The sequence below is a fragment of the Pistacia vera genome, unplaced genomic scaffold, assembly GCF_008641045.1.
Source record: "Pistacia vera cultivar Batoury unplaced genomic scaffold, PisVer_v2 Contig208, whole genome shotgun sequence".
NCBI lineage: Eukaryota > Viridiplantae > Streptophyta > Magnoliopsida > Sapindales > Anacardiaceae > Pistacia > Pistacia vera.
In genome coordinates this window covers 48,217-70,134 of record NW_022196011.1, presented here as the reverse complement: position 1 = coordinate 70,134, position 21,918 = coordinate 48,217, and the positions used below count along the sequence as shown (strand labels likewise).

Below are 21,918 nucleotides of genomic sequence, written 5' to 3'. Positions count from 1 at the left end.
AGAGCACATTTAAGCAGTTAATTTGGTGAATTAACCCCTAAAAAATGGCCATATTTATCAATTTCCACAACACTCAGATTTTTAAAACAATTCAATCGAATAGACTACTCACAAGAGGATTTCTTTTTTCAATCATTAAAAATAATAGAATTCTCAAAATTTACCTAATATATAAAGATGATAATAAATACAATTACTACTGATGTCGAAACTGATAAAGATATTATGTTTTAGCAATTCTTTCCAAAATATATAAAAGAATGGTTAGTGAGTGACTCCCAAGAATGTGCTAACATGCTCTTACCTCCACGACACTAATGCATTCAATGACCTTTAAGGGAAAGTTAAAATTAAAAATAAAATATATTTTAAAACTAATCCTTAAGAGCACAACTTAAACTCATTAAAATATAAAAAATATGATTATACCAATGCAATTTAATTCTAGGATAACCTCTGATACCCTAAATTGTTCATACAACATTTTTAGTTGCTAATTTATTTTGCTACAATGAACAGAATAAAATATTTTTCTTGGATCTCATAAAAAGCTTTTGAATCATGTTCACTCTCCCTAATAAACTTATTTGTGTGCATGGTCACAACAAAATTTGGTAAAAATAATGCTATGCTTACAATTGAGTAATATTACCAGACATACAAATAAGTAAAAAACATAGGACATAGTAATCATTTTACATGAATTTTGCGAAATTTTTGTCTGTTTGTATGCCTGATTGTATGACTCAATTGTAGGTATAACATTATTCATTTAATAATCAGTCAAGAGCTACAGATAATTTTTGTATACACTGCAGTGAGGTAAGCCATGTAATCTTTCCTTCTGCTTAATATATACATCATTTTCTTAGTTCTTTTATCCATGAAAAAGGAAATAACAGAGGATGTGGAGTAAAATAATTTTCATCATTCCTTACTCTTAGCAGGGCCTCCCCTAAAAGAATCATGGCTGTCAAGTTTAGTCATCAAGTTTCAACAAGTTTGGCTTCTCTACAATCAATCAACCAGAAGAAAATAAAATTTCAAAATAACAATGACATTCAAAAAAGTGAATACAGAACACATCTTTGGTGAATAACACTGTTTTAGTCATCTTGTTAGCAACAACTTGGTTGATACTCAAAGCAGGATTGTGTGCACCGCATAGCTCATTCATGAGATTCCAGGTAAAGATGATTTGATGTTTAAGGAAAATTTTCACCCTGGACAAGTTCTAGGTAAGGTAAGTAATTCTAGAAATCCAGCTGATCCTCCTCCCATACCAGATTAGAAACATTTACAAGGCAAGGCTGAATGATAATGAATTATGTTCCTATGAGTGAGTCACCCTCGGAATGATGCATGCCCTAGAGGACAAGTAAGCAAAACCTGTAATCAATTATATAAATGCCACATATAGATTTTACACAAATGGTCAGGCAGCTTTGTAGTAACTTATAAAACCGATAGCAGTCAATATTTTACTATAACTATCAGGAACTTACCATTCATTTGAAAGAAAAGTGTGTGTATATATATATATAATAATGACCTACTGACTACTCTCGAATAAGAGCCCTAACCAAATTATACTGTAAATTAATTATAGAGTGCAAAAATGCTCTGGAAAAACCATCATGATAAAATTTGTCTACAGACTTTCAATTTCTTTTTCCATGGTGAGAGATTTGTCATTGCCAAGTGAATTGAATTGAATTAATATCAGGCACAAAGGCTAGATATGCATTCAATATTGAAACACCAAAAGTTTGAATCCAAAGTTCAAACTAAAAGTTGTAGTCATGGAAACATATTCAATCAAAATTCTCAACTCCATTGGGAAATTAAAATATTAAGATTACACATAATAGTAAACAGGAATATAGATGCCTGAAAATGATAAGGGTTTATGTGTTATGTTCTGATCATATTGAAGGGAATCACTCTCACTTAAAGTAAAGATGACAGATATGCTAGCACAGTTAATTCATTTAAGTTAATAAAAAAAGAAAATGTTACAATCTGAAAACAAATCAACTGCATCTAAGACAACATAAATATACACACACATCGGTACATATCCAGCAATCATGAATATATGTATCACTGTCATATATGCTCTTTGTCGAATTTGAGATATTCATATATTTAAGGTCAAATTATAAGTGGTGACATTCTACATTGGGAGGATAGTGAACAAAATAAATGATTCACATGTAAAAATTTTCTGATTATTATCTTCTTATCTAAAAATTTACCCTTATCCCCACCCCCAAATGTAAACAAAACCACCAACCCTGGTGCAAGCAAAATCCACTAGCTTACACTTCTGTATACATTGGTGATATCTAATTCAAACAAATAAGGTCTTTTCATGTAGTCTTCTTGATACATCTACTTCCCACTATTAAGAAGTGATATCAAAAGCCAATAGTTAATCTGTCTACATTCACATGGTCACATAGCATATTTGGATTCCAGATTCCACCAAATAACATAAGTGTTGCTCTAGGAGATGTCTAATAAGGTATCAAACATAGCTTTTTCTTGACAAACTTATTATAGTATGCTTATACCTAATAAGGTGTCATAACCTAATTTATTGTGTTCCATGATTGATTGCTCCCATTTGGTTTGGCTTTAGACCACTAGCAAGTAAGGGATGAGAAGCGAGCTGAGCAATTCGCCAACTACTCGAGCTCGACTCGTGAAAAGCTCAGGTTCGACTCGATTGACTTGGAGTCGAGCTCGAGCTCGAGTGGCTCGTTTAAGGGATCAAGCCGAGTTCGATCAGAGTGAAGCTTGCCTCGATAGGCTCACGAGTCTCATTGTGCTCGAAGGGCCAAATTGTAAGTTTTTTTTATTTTCAAGTTTTTAAAATGACAAACAGCCCCCTTCTCACAATAAACTCGAAGCTCGAGCTCGAGTATCCACCCATACTCAAGCTCGAACGAGCTCGGCTCGAACTCGAGCTCGACACTATTCATCACAAACCAAGCTCGAGTGTCCAGATACTCGGCTCGGCTCAGCTTGTATACACCCCTACTAGCAAAGGTTATGAAACAGCCTATCCCATTCTCTCAAGCTTTTGGGTGCTTATATAACAGGAAATTCCAAATTCTCATAAGTCCTAGGTAACTCTGGTTTAGCCCTAGAACACCCACACACACGAAAAACAAAAAATAAAAGGGCCATAGAATATAACGTGTATAAATAGATGTACATATTCATTCAATGTAATAAAAAATTAATTACACTTCCACCAGTACCTAAGCAAAAATTGAAATGAAAATCTAAAACCAAGTACACTAAAAGAGGAAGCTGGTTGTAATCTTTTGTAAATGTTCACTGGATCAATACAGGAACAAAAAATTAAGCTCACAGTGAATGTCTAGTACAAGTTCATCCTAGCTTGTTTTGTTAGGCATGAACCTATATACACAACTGACGAATTACTTAATGCACTATTTCATCAATTAACCCCTTGAAATTGCATCTTCTTTTATATTCAACTTTTTCTTTACTCTGAGTTGACTCCTGATATCTTGCATTATATTTGGTCTATTAGTAAGTGCAGCAGCATAGTTAATAATAATAAGATTGTACCCCGTTGGCTATTTAAAATGGAATCAGAAGAAAGATAGTGGGAGCCAATCAAATGTACTGTTCCTGTCCGTTCATCCTTCACTTTAATGCTTGAAGAGCCTGAAATAAACCATTTAGAGGTCACAGAAGGGAAGGAGAAGATCCAGCATTTATACAGCATGAACATTTCAATTAGTAGTATAATTTGAGGAAATCTTTGAACACAGTATTCTTTCCATTCCAAAACTTTGATCTATGAACACGGCCACAAAAAACTGCATACACTTTTTTTTTTATTTTTCCCATTTTTGCTTTTGAGAAAATTCCTTGCCATTATGAAGAAATTATTAAACAAAAAGGAACAAGTGCAAATGAGATATTTCTCCAAATTATTAACATAATCACTTAAATATGGATCTTTAATTTTTAATAATTATGCTGTGTGCATTGGATTTATTTCTCCACTTGAAAGCCAATGTGTTGTTTATGGGTTTTGTCCTATTAATAACTATATAATAGAGTTAATAACATTAAGAATAAAACTATGTGCACTAACCAATTTATACCAATCCAAGTATTAACATTAAAAATTTGAAATTCCCTCCAAAAAAAAAATTCAAATTTTCAATGTTAGTACTTAGATTAGTACAAATTGGTTAGTACACATAACATTACTCTAACATTAATCCCCGAAGGTATAACATAATAACAAAATTTTCCCTGCGGCTTCGGAAATAGCAGAAATCTCTTTACCATTGAGTTTTAGGTGTTAAAATAGATGGTAGGAGAGCAATTTGATAATCTTTACTAACTCATACCAGTATAAATTTTAACATCTCATTAACCGCAGGGGAATTTCTATTATTTCGAAAAACCTCAAGAGAACTTTTGTTATTGTATCATACTTCAAGGGGATTACAGTCATTAACTCTATCTAATATAGCAAAACTAATTCAGATAAAATATTACTCAAGCAAAATCCACGAGCATTGTAAGACCAATATATTTGTGAGGCCAACAGATGAGCCAAATTTAATTGCCAATTCTCCTCCAATGAATTAATCCCACTATGAAACTCTAAAATTTCAGCTTAGCTTCAACTTCTTCATCATTTAATCTACTCAATCCACCACCAAAAAATTTAAAAGAAACTGAAAAAGAGGATCTCCTTCGTGTATTCCTCTGTATGTCCGGAGATGTTTTCTCAAACAACCATTTATAAAATTGGAAAAATTAGTGGATGGTAAAAAAAAACCCGGTCTCAACTTCTCCATTTCTTCCAAAAGCCTTTGGCCTTAAGGAGGAAATAGAAACTTCCAATTGGCATGGCCATAGGCTTTTTTCCAAATATACTTTTACAACAATCCCCTCTTCATAATTATACACTACACCACCTCTTTGGCTACTAAAACAGCATATATTAGAAGAAAAAAAGGGTTTGTAGAGGCTATAACTATGATATTCGGGAAAGAACTATAGCTATGATCATGTAAAGGCTTGTAACTAGGAAATTGACCAAAAATCACATTAACCAAATATAGTTCTCTTTAGATGAAGAAGAGACAAGTAGCATTTCTTATATTATCTATTACTCGACCAGGGGACTCTTCAAAGCACTTTCATAACATCAATCTGTTCTTGCTATCATACAATATAAATTTTATATCCTTTTTCCTTTATAAAAATATGGCTTGACTTAAACTCTTACTCCGAAAGCAAATGTAACTCAGATAGTGAGTATATTGGAGAGAAGATTCATAAGTGCTTTGAAAACTGTTCTAAAGATAAGAGTTATTTCATTTATCAAGATTGAAAAGGTTTTAGCCATGTGACCCATAACATTTGTGATTTTACAACGTGAACAGTAATTAGAGGAAATTCAAGGACAATGTATTATTTTCTAAAAGGGTCACTGTTGTTTTAGTTTCAGCAGATTTGAGTATTAGCTACAGGTATTTTATATATTAATTCTATCAAGCATCATACTTGAATCATCTATCCTTGACTATATTGTATCATGATGAACAAGAATTTTTAAGAAAAATTTCCTTACGTTTCTCTGTGCCTGAGAATCACAGAAAGTTTCAGTGTTTTCCCTTTGATTTAAAATGCACAGTAGCATGAAAGAATAACAGTGCTCAACTAGATTATTACAACAATTTGATATACACAGCACAAGAATACGACACAAACTTACATACTACAAATAATATTAACAATACAAACATAAAAGCAATGAAAAATAACTCTTGAGACTGATGCAACTTGCAATATTGAAATGAACCAAAATACTGAAAAAGGAATTATAATAAGAAATAATATAATACTCACAATTATATTCAGTCCATCCAATAACCTGATTTTCAAGATCATAAAGAACTAGCTTATTTGACAGCACTAAATCTGCAAGGAAAAGAACAACAGAATAAGGAGTGGAAGGCAGTCACAAAATACTTTTCTTTTCTTTTTCTTTTTTCAAAAATAACAAATCACCTATTTTATGGCTGCAGAAAAATTATTATTTATCAGGTCAACTAGCATTTGAGAATTATAACTCATACTCAAAAAATTCCAGTCAGCAGTCAATTGCTTAAGAATGATTCATTATGACTCCAGAATCTAAGGGTCCGTTTGGTTCTTTATTTCCTACCCTATTCCCAAAATAACTGTTTGTTTCATTATTTAGGAAATACTCATATATTTTATTTAATTCTTTTAGACCCTTAGGTTTATTAATTTAATTAAACACCCCCAGAAAAAAAAGTTTAAAAATTAACAAAAACACCCCCACCCATCCATAGTTGCCAGATTCCGGCAACCACCGTCAGTGGTGGCCAGAATCTGTCACAATGGCGTAAAAACGACCAAAACTGGCCGGTAATTAGTTGATCTAGCCGTCGTTGACGGTCAAAGACGACCATATCTTTGGCCGTCCCCGACGCCCAGATCTGGCATTTTGCGGCCGTCAACGGCCAGATCTGGCCGTAAATCTAGCCGGAAAAGGCCAAATCGACGCACCGGCCAGATCCAACCGATCTGCGTCATAACGCCAAATTCCGACCAGATTTCAGCGATGGTGGCTGGAATCTGGCACTGTGGGTGGGTGGGAGTGTTTTTGTCATTTTACAAAATTTTTATATATTGGGGTGTTTAGTTAAATTAGCAAACCTAAGGAGTTTTTTTTTTAATTTTTAAATTTTACCTCGCAATAATCACCCTATTCAACTACCCAATACTATTCCCAAAATCTTATCCAAAATAAACAACCAAACGGACCCTAAGAATCTTTAACATGTTTCTAGGTGGTGATTGCATTGTCCAGGGTTCAGGAACTTAGCAAAGCATTAAAATATTAACTTAATATTAATTTCTAGAAAAAGTCATGACAATTATTTTATCCATCTTCATGATATATCATTTCCCCATAGCTAGACATTGAGACTGTTGTGGAACTGTAAATACATACTAAGGCACGGTAGAAAATTCTGAAGAGCTTTAAGGGAAGCTGTGCTTTTTATTATACAGTGTAGAGCTATTATGAAACAAGTTCACAACAAGCAAAGCAATACTAATGAGCTTAACATGGGAAAGGCAATGGAACTGCTAGCCCAAATTTCAAAAAGAAAATGTAGTTTATGTAGAAAAATTACTAAATACTCATATTTTCCGAGTGTCCCCCTTTTCTAAATAGCATATAATTCCATCACATAAATGAATAATTTAAAACATTAAAAGGTTTAATTTGTAGCACTCCGCATAAAATAAGACAAAAAATAAAAGGAAACCATTCAATGCTAATCATGTCAAAACTCACAATCCATTTGATTTTGTCCCAATTGATCAAAACTTATACAATTGATCAAATCCTAATAAACATTTTAACTCCCTAATTACTAAAACACCTATTTGTTATTAATTATATAAAATTTCAATAATACTATATATACATACAAAGTCTCTATCTCAAAATTACTAATTTTGATGTTTAGTTTATCACATTATTCCGTAATTCAATTAAGAGTTTTAAGTTGCTTATAGCGTTAACATCATCGTATGTGAAGTAATCCTCACAGGTATGATCAAAATAATTACCAACTGTCAATGATAAATTTGGATACTTTGGATTTTGATTTAAATAACATATTGACTATCAATAAGATTCATTAAATTCAGACTGTATCTTTCTTTTCACACTAATAAAATTCTTTCATAATTATGAGGCATGTCGAATTTTAGTTCAGTCTATCCATAAATTAATTTCTGGTACACCTGATTAAGTGGCAGCATTAGATTGAATAGGAACTTAATCAGGGCAAGGAAATTAAAACAGATAAAAATTTATGAGAATAAGTGCACAAATCATCCTACGAACATGCAACCAAGAGAATCAATTTTTTCTTTTTCTTTCTCCTTCCACTGCCCTTCAAATTGTATATGCATCAAAAGCTTACAAATGTACACATGTTAAACTGTAATGGCTCTAGTTGGATGCCAATAAAAATGCAGGAAAAGGCAGTGACAAGTAACATATTGACGTTGATGAGGATTTAATTATGATGTGCTTCTGAATGATGAAAACAAGTGCACCTACTGTCCGTAAGAGACTTGGGATTATGCTAAAACAAAGGATTTCTGGCGAGGTTGAAGTTAAAGGTTTATGTACTAAATAAAATGCATCAAGATAAATACAACAGTGATTACTCAGAAAATGATTATACAGCTTGAGCTTAACAGCAATATATACAAGTTCTGCAGTATACCTCCCAGAAGTGTCATGTTCTTCCTGTCCCTAGATTGCATTCCACTGTTTTGCCAACCTATACACCACAAGCCCTCCTGCAAAACCCCACATTATTGAATGAGATTATTCATTTATATCGAGAAGCATATAAGTTAAGGAATGGCCAGTGCAAAAACAAAACTACAACAAAATGTGAAAGTCAACCAACAAATTTGATTTAATTTCTTGATTCTAGGTTAACTAGTATTTAGATAGTTTCCTAGTTCATCTATTTCCTCATTTCTGTACAGATTTTTCCCCTTGATTTCCTGGATTGTATCTAGGAATCCTGTTTTGTAAAATTTTCTTAAGGAAATAGAAACCTATTCTCAGAAGGGCACATGGTGTCAAAGGCCAGTTAGAGGTTCTCAGTATCTTGTCACCAGAGGCTGTGTATTATTTTTCAAGCGTTCTCTGGTTGGCCAGAAGCTTCTCTGTGTTTTTGATGTCTTCTACCTTTGGCCAATGATGTTTTCTGGTTTTATTTTAATATATTTTCCTTTGCCACTGTGCTCTGGTTTTCTGGTTGACGGTATTCTCTCAGTTTCCTTTTTCAGCATAAATCACAGGTTTGGCTCTGCACTATCTTGGCTAGCCTTCATTGCTGACAGAGGAGTTTGATATTTCTCTGAGTTTAATCAATTATTTTATGAAAGCATGCCCGAAGTCACTCAGGACATTAGCTCTAGCCTACCCCCCCGTCAATCACATTTTAAGGGTGTTTCAGACAGTCCGTCATTAAGATTATCACACATAAATTGAATGGACAAATTTCTGCAACGATCACAATGTTATGGCAATGTCTTGATTAACTCAATGGAGCCACAACTTAACCCGGGCTCTCTTCTTGTCAACTTCCCAGAATTGTGGGTTTAAAGAGAATGGGTCTTCAAATTTCAAGCTGGCTTAAATCCAAGATGTAGATAAAGTACATGGACAAGTTCTTACCAACTATCTACAAACTACAGTGAGTAATCATCCCTCTGAACTTATGAATAATCTGGTGTTCTGATGATAAAACCAAAATGGGCACTGTAACAGTATGGATGACCTTGCTAGCAAAACATAACAAGACCTGACAGAAATCATTATAAGTATATTTGAAATAAATTAAAAAAATCCTTGGGCTATTGCCCAGAATGGAGGACCACTCAACTCCACAAATTAGTTGGACTATTGAACAACATGGACAGCTCGAAAAGGTCGATGATGGAGCAGATCCAAAATATTTTTTGGAACAACTAAAGTCTATTTTCCTCTATTCTTCTCCCAAAATAATAATAATATGATCATACTTAAAGTCTATCAATTCATGCTTTGAAACCATTCATGTACCCCTATTTTAGCGCCTTATCTTTGCAACAAATAATCTGAAGTGCAAGGGAGGGAAATAGGTTGCATTAAGGGAAAAGATTAATAGCCAGGAAAGAAACAACACTCACATGTCAATATATTCATGGCACTAACTAAAAAATATTTGGCACTACATCCAACTAGAAGGCAACTACACTAAGCAATTGAAGTTTGCAACTTTGTTTCGCTGAAAAGTTCTATCCTCGTACTTAATCATCTTTTGTGCAGAATCCTTACGTAAATTTTGTGAGGAATATCTGAAAATATATGAAGCTTTGACATTTAATTAAGAAGTTTTCATATTCAAACACACAACTTAACCACCAAGAAAAGTCATTGCCATGATGACTTACAAAATATCGAAAGGTTGGAGTTATTCACAAGAATAAGATTGATAAAATGTTTTATTGCACGATATTCAAGAGACAGACAGCATGCAAGCTAAAATACAATTATACAACATATCAACAAAAAGGTACTATATAAATTTCCATAGCTCAAGACTTACAAAGGGAAATAGGTACTCGTGTGGATAAACCTTCAGAAAAACAGAATTTTCAAAATGGAAAGTAACATTTGGAAATGCCTCATCAACACTGCAAAGGAGAAAGGAAGAAATGTATACAAGTTAAACTACTGTGACCCAATACATGGAATTTATATTGAAAATAGATAATACAATGTCATTGTAATTTATAATCAGTTCACCAGTGATACATCCAAATATATCAAGCCAAATAGAAATAGGATAAAAAGTAACAAAGAACATGGATTCAGAATCAGTAATTAATGAACTCGAACAGCATCACTAGCAAGATGATAAAATTAACATCTCTATCAGAAAAATAAAATACCAGCCATTTAGTTTAGCATATTTTCTACTGAAGTATTTTAAACACATTTAACCATTGAACCTGAAGATATTTAAACACAAACCTGTTCAACATGAAACAAGTAGTAAGTAATAAAAAAAGAGTGTCCAATTACAGTAATTCTATCTTAAAAAATTTGTCTTCTCTTTGAGAAATATAATCAAATATTCCATGCTAGAGTCACACAGAAATGCTTTCCTTGTCCTTCTTAAGCAAGAAATTTACCATTTAACTTAATAGCATTGGTCAATAGAAAGAAAGATTGACAATTAAACATATAACCATTTCACTTAACACCAACAAAGTACAGAACAAATATTAAGAATAGAACATGAATCACTGAATAAGTCCCAAGTTATGTCTGGTGCCCAACATATCCTTAGATAATTGACACAATCAAAATGATAAAAAATAAAATATACATTCACATTTTTCCATGGACATAATTTCCAGAAAGATATCCTAAGATGATTGACACAATCAAAATGACAGGAAATAAAATATACATTCACATTTTCCAGGAGTATACTTTCAGAATATGACATAAAGATAGAGTTCCTCAGAGCTAAAATTTTATAGGTTTCATATTAAAAATATCCTACATATAACTCACCATACCTTTCAGAATATTGAAAGCATGTATACTCATCATGAACCGTATGGACTTTCAAATCGGGCTGCTGAGAGATTATCTATAAATGAAATATAGAACATGTAAGCAGGTATTTCCCAGTGACATTCTCCAAAGTATCATAACCTTTATATCACATACGTTACTTATTAATGGCTCGTAAATCATTTGCGGAAGATAGGCCAAGGTTGTGCCACTATCTATTATTGTCCCTTTTCTGTCTCCTACTCCAAACACATCAGTTGTAAGATTTAGGAAATGAAGACCAACTTGAACTGCCGTCATATTGATGCTGTAATGTGGCCTAAAACAGTTTTATCACAAGATACAGCTTAATAGATGGCATTTCATGCCCTAAAATTTAGACTAAGAAGAAAATCTAATGCCGAACAATGAATGATCTACAAAGTAGAAATAGTGAATAACACATAGCACCAGAAATATGAGAATGGACATACCAGAAAAGAAGGTTCTGCCATTCTCAAGAAACCAAGACCATATATGAGCAATCCTATTCTAGCATGACATCATAAAATCAATCTTTATTGTTGGAGCATGCAACCGTAGTTAGTAACAGATCATGATAACAACAGAGTTGAAAATTAATATTTCTATGTCATCTACGAGTCTTGTTTTATTGATAAAGCCTCTTAGAAGGAATTCTTCTTTTTCCAAAGGGAAAACGATCTTTCATCCCAAATAAGAACGACAGATTGTAAAAAACCATGTGACCATTTTCATCCAAATGAACAATTAGAATTGCAGAACCTATTATGTTGAAAACAAAACTGAATCTGATCAACAAACTTAATAATACAAAAATAACTTAGAAGTCCTAAATATGAACAATCAAAGCAAAAAGAATAGTATTTTTCACTGAAGACAACACTCACTGATTCGGTATTAATGGAGTCATGTTAACTACTGGTTGGACAACATGCCCAATAGCAAAGATACCACCTCCATTTATTCCATCTAAGCAGTGAGCAAACATCTTTCTCACCCTTCCAGATGAAGACAGTTGGGAAATCAACGATGAATTAGATTTTCCAAAGCCAAGTATTCCATCAAGTGCTTCTTCATTAGATGAATCTAGATCCCCAGATTGTCTAGCACCACAACTTTAAACAGATATGAAAAAGGAAATCATTAGTCTCAGATATCTAGATACATACATGCATCATCAATTAACTATGAGATTTTAAATTCTCATAATACTGACAATCTTAGAAGCAGAGTTACAGAATGCATATAACTCAAGGTCAAAACCAACAGCAATACTCCAACTATTAAACAGCAACAGAAAAACTAATGTGATCTTTTCCTTAATCTATGTCATTGTGCATTCAAGTAAATATCTTGTATTGTACTGGAAATACAAATGTTCACACAATTATAGAGATTAAGAAAAAAGAAAAAAAAAAAAAAAATACTGGAAATACAAATGTTCACACAATTATAGAGATTAAGAAAAAAGAAAAAAAAAAAAAAGCAGAAGAACAACACACCCAAATATAATGCTTCCATTAGTAGCTGTAGTTTGGAGATCTCCCGAAACTCGATCATACTGTACAACGTCCGATACAAAGTACCCAGCGGTTGAGCTTCCATCTCCATATAGCTCAAGATAAGGACAAGACACATTAGCCATACAGCCAGTTAATGAACCTGAATACATCTCATAGCAAAATTCCTCATCACATGAAACCAACTTCCCAGTGGAAGACTCCTTTATATCATACAGAGTAAGCTCAATCTGGTAAAACACAAACAGTAAAATACAATATTTTATGATCTCAATAATGAAGACAAAACAAATAAATTATATTAAAAAAAAAAAAAAAGAGAGAGAGAGAGAGAGAGAGAGAAGAAGCAGCATACACCAAGAGAGCTTCTTCTGGGACATTCTTTGCATTCAATGCAATTAACCCACATAATGTCACTTCCTGTATCAACTTGAACATAATAGTCCTTTGAAGGTGTTCCAATTCCAATTTTAGCATAATAAAGCCTACAGTTAAAATATAAAATTAAAAATAAAATAATAAAAAAGTTAAAAATAAAAAAAAGTTGAAAAATAGAAGAAAAAAAATACCCGACGCCATCGGGGCGACTGGTACCGCCCAAAGGAAGATCGACGCCGGCGAGAATTCGGAGCTGGCGGCGAGAGTCGTGTTGTTTGAGGAGAGTGAGTGAGGGTTCACGGCCAGCGTATCTGTACTTGACGCTGAAGACTCCGTGACTTGCAGAGATAGTTGCGAAAGTAAGCGCCAATGAAACTGCCAAGATTAATAAGCCTTTGGTTAAAGGCATCATCATCATCATCTTATTGTTATTCATCAATCATCATATTATGGCTTTTGCTTTGCTTATTTTTAATTTTGTTTTTGTTTTTGGCAGAAAGAATTAGATTGTCAGTCTTCAGTCGGGGTCCACACACTTCACACCCTTCTTAAAATTCTGTCCAGATGATATTTTTTGCAAAAAAAAAATTTCACAAAATAACCCTTGAATTTTAAAACTGTATCAATTATATCTCTTCGTCGATTCGTCCTACCTTCATTATTCGATTAGAGGGTTAAAGGCTACTTTGGGATTAGACCTTGCAAACGGGTGGGTCGGATGAGTACAAGCCGGGTAACAATGGGTCATGAGTGAAACGAGCACGGGTCCACGACTAATTTTTTTTGTACGGATACCCATATGCATGACCCGCACCCACCCGTACGGGCACGTGTCAACCCGCGGGTTACCCACATAAAATGATTTTTGTTTTTTCTCAATTATCAAATTTAGCAGCATAAACATTAATTCAACAAGACCAACTAAAATATACAATAATTTAATAAATTATTCCTAAATGGGCAATAGATATACATAACCGATAAGAAAAAACTTCAAATCAACAAATAATAAAAGCATCCCACAAGCGATAATCTCATAATAGTAAAACTCATCCAATTCTGAATGGTCTCCCACATTTCAATAAACAAAATTGAACTAACCGAAACAAAAAAAACAAAACCCTAGAACTCACTGCCGTAAATTTTGGTTTGGTGTCAAATATTGGGTTTTGCAGGTTTTAGATTGGGCGTGAGGGTTCTGGTTTTGGGTGAGGTGGCTGCATGAGAGAGATCAGAGACGGCAGCAAGAGAACTCGAAATTTTGTGATTAAGAGAAATGGCTGGGCGTCGGTGTGCAGGATGGCTGCGTGAAGGAGAAATGGCGAAATGGGCGACTGCCGACTGGAGAGATGGTTGCATGTTGTGTGACAGAGATCAGAGATGGCTGAAAAATTGTGCGTGGGCTAGGAGCTGTAAGAAAGAAGGAGGATTGATGAAGAAAGAGAGAGAAAAAGAGAGGTGGACTGGTGGAGTTTAATGGAAGATGACGAAACTCGCAGAGGCATTAACGAAGAAAGAGAGAGAAAAAGAAGGGTGTCGTGGAGTTTAATGAGTAATGATGGGTGATGGTTGAGCAGCATGAGAGAGAAATGTTTTTCGGTTTTTGAATTTTTTTAAAAGTAAAATGCGGGTGCCCGTGGGTATCACCCGGTCCGCCCGTTATTTTCATGGGCAGACTGGGTACAGGTCAGTTTTTACAGGTTGAATGATGGTCTATCCGTACCCGTCCGTTGGGTACGGATACCCGTTTACCCGTGGGTACGGGTAGTGTTTTGCCAGGTCTATTTGGGATTACTCAGTTTAATTAATTTTTTAGATTTTGAAATTACTGTTGCATTTATAATGAACTAAAAAGACACTTTATTTCATATAATAATTTTTATAATTATAATTTTCATTTTATAAAAGTATTTAATAAATATTAAATAAATTATTCAAATTGATCATTTAAAAAATTCAAAAATATAGTTGAATGGTTGGCATCGGTCTATGAAAGTCAACCATCAGTCGACGATGGTTGACTTGTTGTCAAAGTCCCCATCAAAGGTGACGTGTTAGTGCCACAATCGGTCTTACTAGAATCGACAGACACTGATATATCAAAATCATCGGATTTCGAAGTTAATTTTAGTTGTAGAAAAAGGCGAAAGATTCGGCTACCTTCTGCGACCAAAATCGACGTCACAGATCAAAAGTTTCGATCCCATCAAGACTGGATGTGACACTAATGCGCCAGCTTTGACCAATGTCGAATCACTATTATTCAATTTTTTTTTTAATTTATAAATAAAATCATGAAATTATTTATTTAATAAATTAAATGCTTATTTAAATTAATTTTGTAATTTGAGGAATTACGTATGGGTATATTTGTCATTTTATAATGTCAAATTAGCTTTAAAAATAATCTAATTTTTGAAAGCTAATTGTACTAGCTTTTGGAATCCTTTTAAAAAACTGATCAAAAGGATTCCAATGTTGATTTTAGTCCTAGAAAAAGGCAAAAGATTCGACTGCCTTTTGCGGCCAAAATCGATATCACAGATAAAAAGTTTCGATCTCATTAGGATTGGATGTGACACTAATGCGCCACCTTTGACCAGCGTTGAACCACTCCTATTTAATTTTTTAAATTTAAAAATAAATTTATGAAATTATTTATTTAATAAATTAAATGCTTATTAAATTAATTTTGTAATTTGAGGAATTACACATGAGTATATTTGTCATTTTACAATGTAAAATTAGCTTTAAAAATAATCTGATTTTTAAAAGCTATCCGTACTAACTGTTGGAATCTTAAAAAAAAAAAAAAAAAAAAAAAAAAACTACTAATTAACTTATAATCAACTTAAAACTTAATTTATTTTAAAAGTTGACTAAACACTTTTTTTGCTCTTAAGCTACAACAATACTAAACGCGCTCTGGATTGCCCAATTAGACTAATTAAATAAATCAAATAATTGATTATTTGGACTCCAACCCAAATGTAATGGCTCATATTTAATTAGAATAGAATTGAGATCTTACAAATGTATTTTGTATGGGTAAAAAATCACACTAGACCTCTGACGGCCTAGTAACATTATAATCATTATACGGCCTAGTACCTTGACCCAACTTCAATTGGCCTACACCGTCATTACGGACCAGAGCCTTGGTTTAACTCCGATTGCTCCTTTAAAACTATCTTAACCTGAATCTGGTTGGTTTCACGTTGAAGTCCTTTTAAGAAGTGTTCGCTCCACGAGCTAATCCAATCTATAAGTAGTCGGTCCTTTCTACAAGTGTGTTCACACTCCACGAGTTGAGTTACTCTACGAAGCCACTTCATGACCTCGGTTGCCTAGAGAGTTGGATCTCTGTGACAGGCTGAGCTCAAATGCAAGGCGAGCTAGCCAAAGGTCATGAGCTCATCCAACCTTAAACTCCACAAAGGGTCCTAATGCCTTAAGAGTTATAAGTTCCATAAAATACTAGCTCAATGTTGACTCTTAGCTCTACAAAGATTTCTAACGACCTAAGACTCCTAGTCTTAGACGATCTTGTACACTTAATGAGTTCTAAGTCCCACATAAAATCTCACACCCACTGATTCCTAGTCTTATCAGGATTCTCATCAATCCTTGCGGTTCTAAGTCTTACAACAACTCTCTTCCTAGGGTATTCTAGTTTCACATATACTTGAACTTCTAAATAGATAAGCCATAAAACTCCTAGTTCTACTAAGACTGAAACTGTCATGCCTTGCTATAAAAGCAGAGGCCTACCCCCTCGAATATCATTCATGTAAAACCCTGTATGGCAAATATTCTTTCGGGGGGGGGGGGGGGGTGAATAGGAATCTATAAAAATAATTGCAGAATAAAAAACTTTCACAACCCAAACAAGTTATGAACATAAAACACAACAAAGATAGAAAATAAATGAGAATGATGCAAGCAATAAGAATGAGCAATCCTAAGCAATAAATGAGAGAGAGTTATAAATATAAGCAATGAATGAGTGCAAATGATAATGATGCTTCAAGTAGTATGCAAGAACAATAACTGGTTGAGAGAGAAGAAATGCTCAAAGATTTATATGGTTCGAAGCTCTATCCACAAGCCTTCTACATCCACTTTTTCAAGGGACCTTCTTGAAGTTTCACTAGAATTAATTGCGCCAAAACACTAGTTTGACAAGATTTTGCCTCTTTACAATAGCTTGAACAGGATTTTGCCTCTAGATTTACAAATTCATCAACAAGATGTTTGAATAAAGTATGTCAAAGATTGCTTGGTAAAATTGGACTTGAACGCACAACAAAAACAATACTCTCAAATGTTTTTCAAATGAATACAAGAGAGTGATGATTTGATTTGGATTTTTAGCTCAAGGGATTATGTAAGAATGTTTTGATATGACTTTGTATCTCTTATATTCTCTCTTTGTCTTTCTTAGCAATAAAATGCTCTATTTATTGCTCATATCTTCTCTTTAAAGTAAAGAGCTGTTGTTGCATTTAATGCAACTCTGAAAAGCTTGCAAACACAGATGAACGGGCATTCCACCATCACGAACGGTCGTTCTTGACACCAATGGTCAATTCGTACAACTTTTAGGGTTTTTGGAATGATCATTCCACTATCACGAATAGTCGTACCACCATCACGAATTGTCATTTCACCATGGGGAACGGTCGGTCCATTGGCTCCTTATAAATCCATAAAAATTCCAGAAGCATGCATGGCTTCCTAGAACGATGATTTTCAACCAAGAACGATCTTTGAGTGTGAACAATCATTCCACCACGGGGAATGGTCATTCCACTTTATATACACGAACTTTCTCTTGATCTTCAAGGCTTGTCTTCCAAGATTCGTCAAAGGGGCGAAATGTTTGAATTCTGAGAACTTTGACTTTTGACTTGGATGGAACGGGCTGCTGCTTGGTCATGCTATCGAGAACGACTGGACTTCATTTTTTATAAAAGCATGCACGATCATGTGGAATGTTGACGTGCTGAGAGGAATGTGCATCTAGGCAACTTTGTGAGACAAAAAATGTAGTTCCTTCATCCTACACAATCGTACCAACTGAGAAAAATGCACTTTGTTTTTTGTTATGACTTCTTATCATACCTTAGTGTTAGAGTAGGTGCCTTAGAGCCAATCAATTATTGTAGAATTAACTATTTGTAATAATGTTCATTGATCAATAAAAAACATTTTATTCTATATCGTGTAAATCATATTGTATGTATTGATACATATCCTTAGGATGGTAGAACCGTGATGAGGGTATCAAGTGTTTCAAATCTTGATAGTGAGAACCCTATGATCACGTATGGTGGCCATTCTAGAAATGTCGTAGCCCTAGTATTATTCTGACCAAGGGCACATATAATACGGTAATGCTATCATAGTGTTGAACGACCCTATCGAACAACAGTGGCTGATCTCACTTGTCAAGGTTGTTTGCCGACAACCTAGTGCAACAAATGGGTGCTTGTTGTAGGCAAGTTTACTAGACTGACCCACCAAAGGATTCCATATAAATGGTAACCTTAGTGTCTATGGAACAAATCCTCTAATGAATGGTGGTGCGTGTGATCCTTAGACTTGAGATCATCGAAGCGCCTTGTGCACCGATTGGTGTAGTTTGACACTAGTCCAACGTAGTTCTATTCAGAGCTGTCAATACGGTAGTGATTGGTTGCATCGAGGAGTGTATCAAGACTATGGTGGATCAATAGAGGATTCATCATTCTCGGGTATGGGAGAAGTTATCTCACTGTGTAATTCTATAAATGGCAATGGCACTAAAGTTGTCACCACAGTGGGATTGAGTTGTTACTCGATCCAATTTGTTATTCTGGTCATTGATCCAGTAACTGAATATAGACATATCGAAAGTAACTAAGGTTGACACTATTTATGTACCTCGGTCTCAATGCGATAACAGATGATGAAAGGATTTGATTGCATGGTAACCACAATTTTGTTGAATCTGAATCTATCGGGTGGCCATGATGCCTTCTAGGGATCAATCTTGGTCTATGTGTAGTGAGACGATTAATTGGTGTTAATCGCGATACTGCTCACTGCCGGTATGATGAGGAGCCTACGGGTCACACACATAGAAGATAATTTAAGAATCATTTTGTGCAAGCGGTATTTTTGTCTTTTAGGACAAAAGGGTATTTTGGTAATCTCACAGTGCAATTAGATTTGCTGAGGTTGTTGCGTAGATTTAATGTTAAATCAAATCAGTGAGATTATATTTAAATATATGTATTCATATGTTTAAATGAATTATTATTAATTATATGTTAATACATTTTATTAATGTATTAATTGATTTTGATTATAATAATTAATTAAAAGAAAATACCAAAAGGAGAGTATTTGAATTTGGGTTGGAGCCCAATCCTATTCCTAAAAGGATTAGGGTTTTGACACATGCACTATATAAGTGCATGTGTATTGAAGAAAAAAATTAATTAATTCATTTTGTTTATTCATTGAATAGGCAGCCATCTCTCTCTACACTCTCACACGTTTTCCTTGATCTTGAATCAAAGATTTTTCTTTGATTCAAGTTGTTTCTTGAAGCCAAAGAGGATCTAGCAAATCCCTCTTTGGTTCTTCGGATTGTTTTTGTGTAGATCACCGTTTATTTTATTCTACTTTGAATCGGTAGCGAATCCAAATCAGAGACAAAGTGAAGGAGCCTCCAAACGTGCGTAAGATCTCTGATCCTTGAATGGATTGTTTATATTTTCTGCAAAATTTTTTATTTAACGTGTTAACTATATAATCTGTACCTTGATTTTGGGCTTTAAAGGAATCGATTTATCCTTTAATTTTTGTTTTTCCACTGCGTTGGGTAGATCGATTCCTAACACTTAGCATGTGTGTTAGAGAACAAATCAACTCTTTGGTTAGTTTTGGCACATCAAAACACACGAGGGCTCAACAATCTCCCCCTTTTTGTCATTAAGCAAAAAGATTACAATTTAATCAACACATCAACATAATGGCATACAAGAGTGACGAAAAGAAATGCATTATATATATCAATTAAGCAAAACATACCATTCACATCATGAGAACAATAAGATAGACAACAATACAAAGTTTAGGTGTCCTCAAGGACACATGTTTCCCATGTGCACTTAATGATGGGGATCAAAATATAAAAAAGAAATGACTCTAAGGCATACTCGAAGGACATTTGGCTACGGTTAAGGAGGTGTAAATTGTTGGTGTATGCCCTAGGAACCAATCGTGTTGCCAGTTTCAGGATATTATATCTTGTAAATGTATTATGAATAAAAGAAAGTGTTCTAATTTCACATGTTGATTTACTGCTTCATTTATATTATATTTAATATTGCATATGAAATGTTCGAATGACACGGATCATCAGAAGATCAAATCATTGAAGCATTCCCTATGCAAGTAATGTTAATTGGACAATAACATTGCATAGTAGACATGTTGAATGTCTCCATGAATATTATGTGATGGTATTAGTATGAGTGATTATAAGAGGTATGTCACTAAGGCATTAGCATGGATAAACAATTAGTGAACTGTTTATCGAATATGACTAATTACGATGAATCACATGGACGTGGTCAATGATGCATCGTAGGATCGTGCTAGTGTACCACTGATCCTTAAACCTGAGACATCATGGTTGGAATCAACATAGGATGCATATGGTGCACAAGCACGAGACTAGTCATGTCTTGTGTAATAAGCCGGTTTGGTCATATGTTATTCATGTGCGAGGACAAGTGATGGTTAAGATGGGATCCGTTAACTCAAAATAGTCCAATCTTGAGTTCCCAAATTGATGTCAATAAACATTGGAAAAGGGAAATCTTTGGCCAGAGTATAATGAATGTCAGATGAAAAGTAGTTTCATGTTTACGAGTGCCATTGTATCAATTGACAATTCGATTAAACATTAAGTTAAGGGTTTTGACATACCATGAATCATTCTTAACCGGGATTCGATGACAAAGAGATTTTTTACACGACACGTACGATCAGAAAAGGTTCATTGGAAACATTGCTAGATATCTATCATAATTAGTGAGAGTTTCTATTATAAGGAATTATAATGAAACATATCGGAATCCGATTTGGGCCCACGACTAGATCACAGTTAACCAAAATGGTCACACATAAAACCAAGCTCAAGGAGAGAGAGTAATACATATCATTAATCGGATTAATGATGTTCGGACGTAAACAGTTGCATCTGAATTAATGTATGGGTGAGAAATGATTATCTATGGATAGCTAGCACTAACCAAGGGTAATAAGGATTTATTAAATATTATTATTGAATCAGATTCAATAATGGGGACAAAAGTGTATTGATTTTATTCTAAAGAGTTAGAATATTTAATTGGATTAAACTTTGGGCTAATTATGAATTAAACATAAAACCAAGGACTTGACATAAATGCTCTTTTCCAAGATTAATTTTAAATTATTTTTGGACTTCTTAAGAAAATTTAAAATTACACTTTGTGCCCATGGTATATAAACCAAGTGTTATACCATTTTCAATCAATTGAAAAAATGAAAAACAAAATCACTCTCTCATTTTCTCTCTCACTCTCTCGGCTCTCTATTCCTTGGCTTGTGTGGATCATATTTTGAGGTTTTTCAAGTTCACTTGAAGAACTAAGACTCCAAGAAAGAAGATTCAAGTGTTGAATAGCAAAGGAGTAGGTAATATTTCATCCTTACCTTGAATTTTTTTGGGCTTATGTGTTATGTTTGTGTTCT

At 34.0% G+C, this 21,918-nt stretch overlaps 1 protein-coding gene across 2 annotated transcripts; it reads right to left on the bottom strand.

The window, feature by feature from the left end:
* Nucleotides 1-3,205: 3,205 nt before the first annotated feature.
* On the bottom strand, nt 3,206-13,652 carry LOC116129115 (aspartic proteinase-like protein 2). Of its 2 annotated transcripts, XM_031414868.1 has the most exons (10): nt 13,317-13,652; nt 13,103-13,232; nt 12,730-12,977; nt 12,115-12,342; nt 11,363-11,525; nt 11,209-11,282; nt 10,227-10,314; nt 8,346-8,421; nt 5,917-5,988; nt 3,207-3,705 (listed from the first exon to the last, which is right to left on the bottom strand). In XM_031414868.1, the coding sequence occupies exons 1-10, from the start codon at nt 13,559-13,561 to the stop codon at nt 3,551-3,553; spliced, it is 1,479 nt and encodes a 492-aa protein (XP_031270728.1). In that variant the 5' UTR covers nt 13,562-13,652; the 3' UTR covers nt 3,207-3,550. The 2 variants fall into 2 exon arrangements, with proteins under 2 accessions (XP_031270729.1, XP_031270728.1); XM_031414869.1 differs by lacking the exons at nt 11,209-11,282; nt 11,363-11,525 and having other exon boundaries at nt 3,206-3,705.
* Between the last annotated feature and the right edge of the window lie 8,266 nt (nt 13,653-21,918).

What these genes read in the sequence shown, in the direction of transcription:
- LOC116129115 (XM_031414868.1), bottom strand. Translation starts at nt 13,561, where the DNA reads ATGAATAACAATAAGATGATGATGATGATGCCTTTAACCAAAGGCTTA. An exon ending in ACTCCATTAATACCGAATCA is followed by an intron (nt 11,526 to 12,114) that starts GTGAGTGTTGTC and finishes AAACTGTTTTAG; the next exon opens with GCCACATTACAGCATCAATA. An exon ending in ACGAGTACCTATTTCCCTTT is followed by an intron (nt 8,422 to 10,226) that starts GTAAGTCTTGAG and finishes GGGGTTTTGCAG; the next exon opens with GAGGGCTTGTGGTGTATAGG.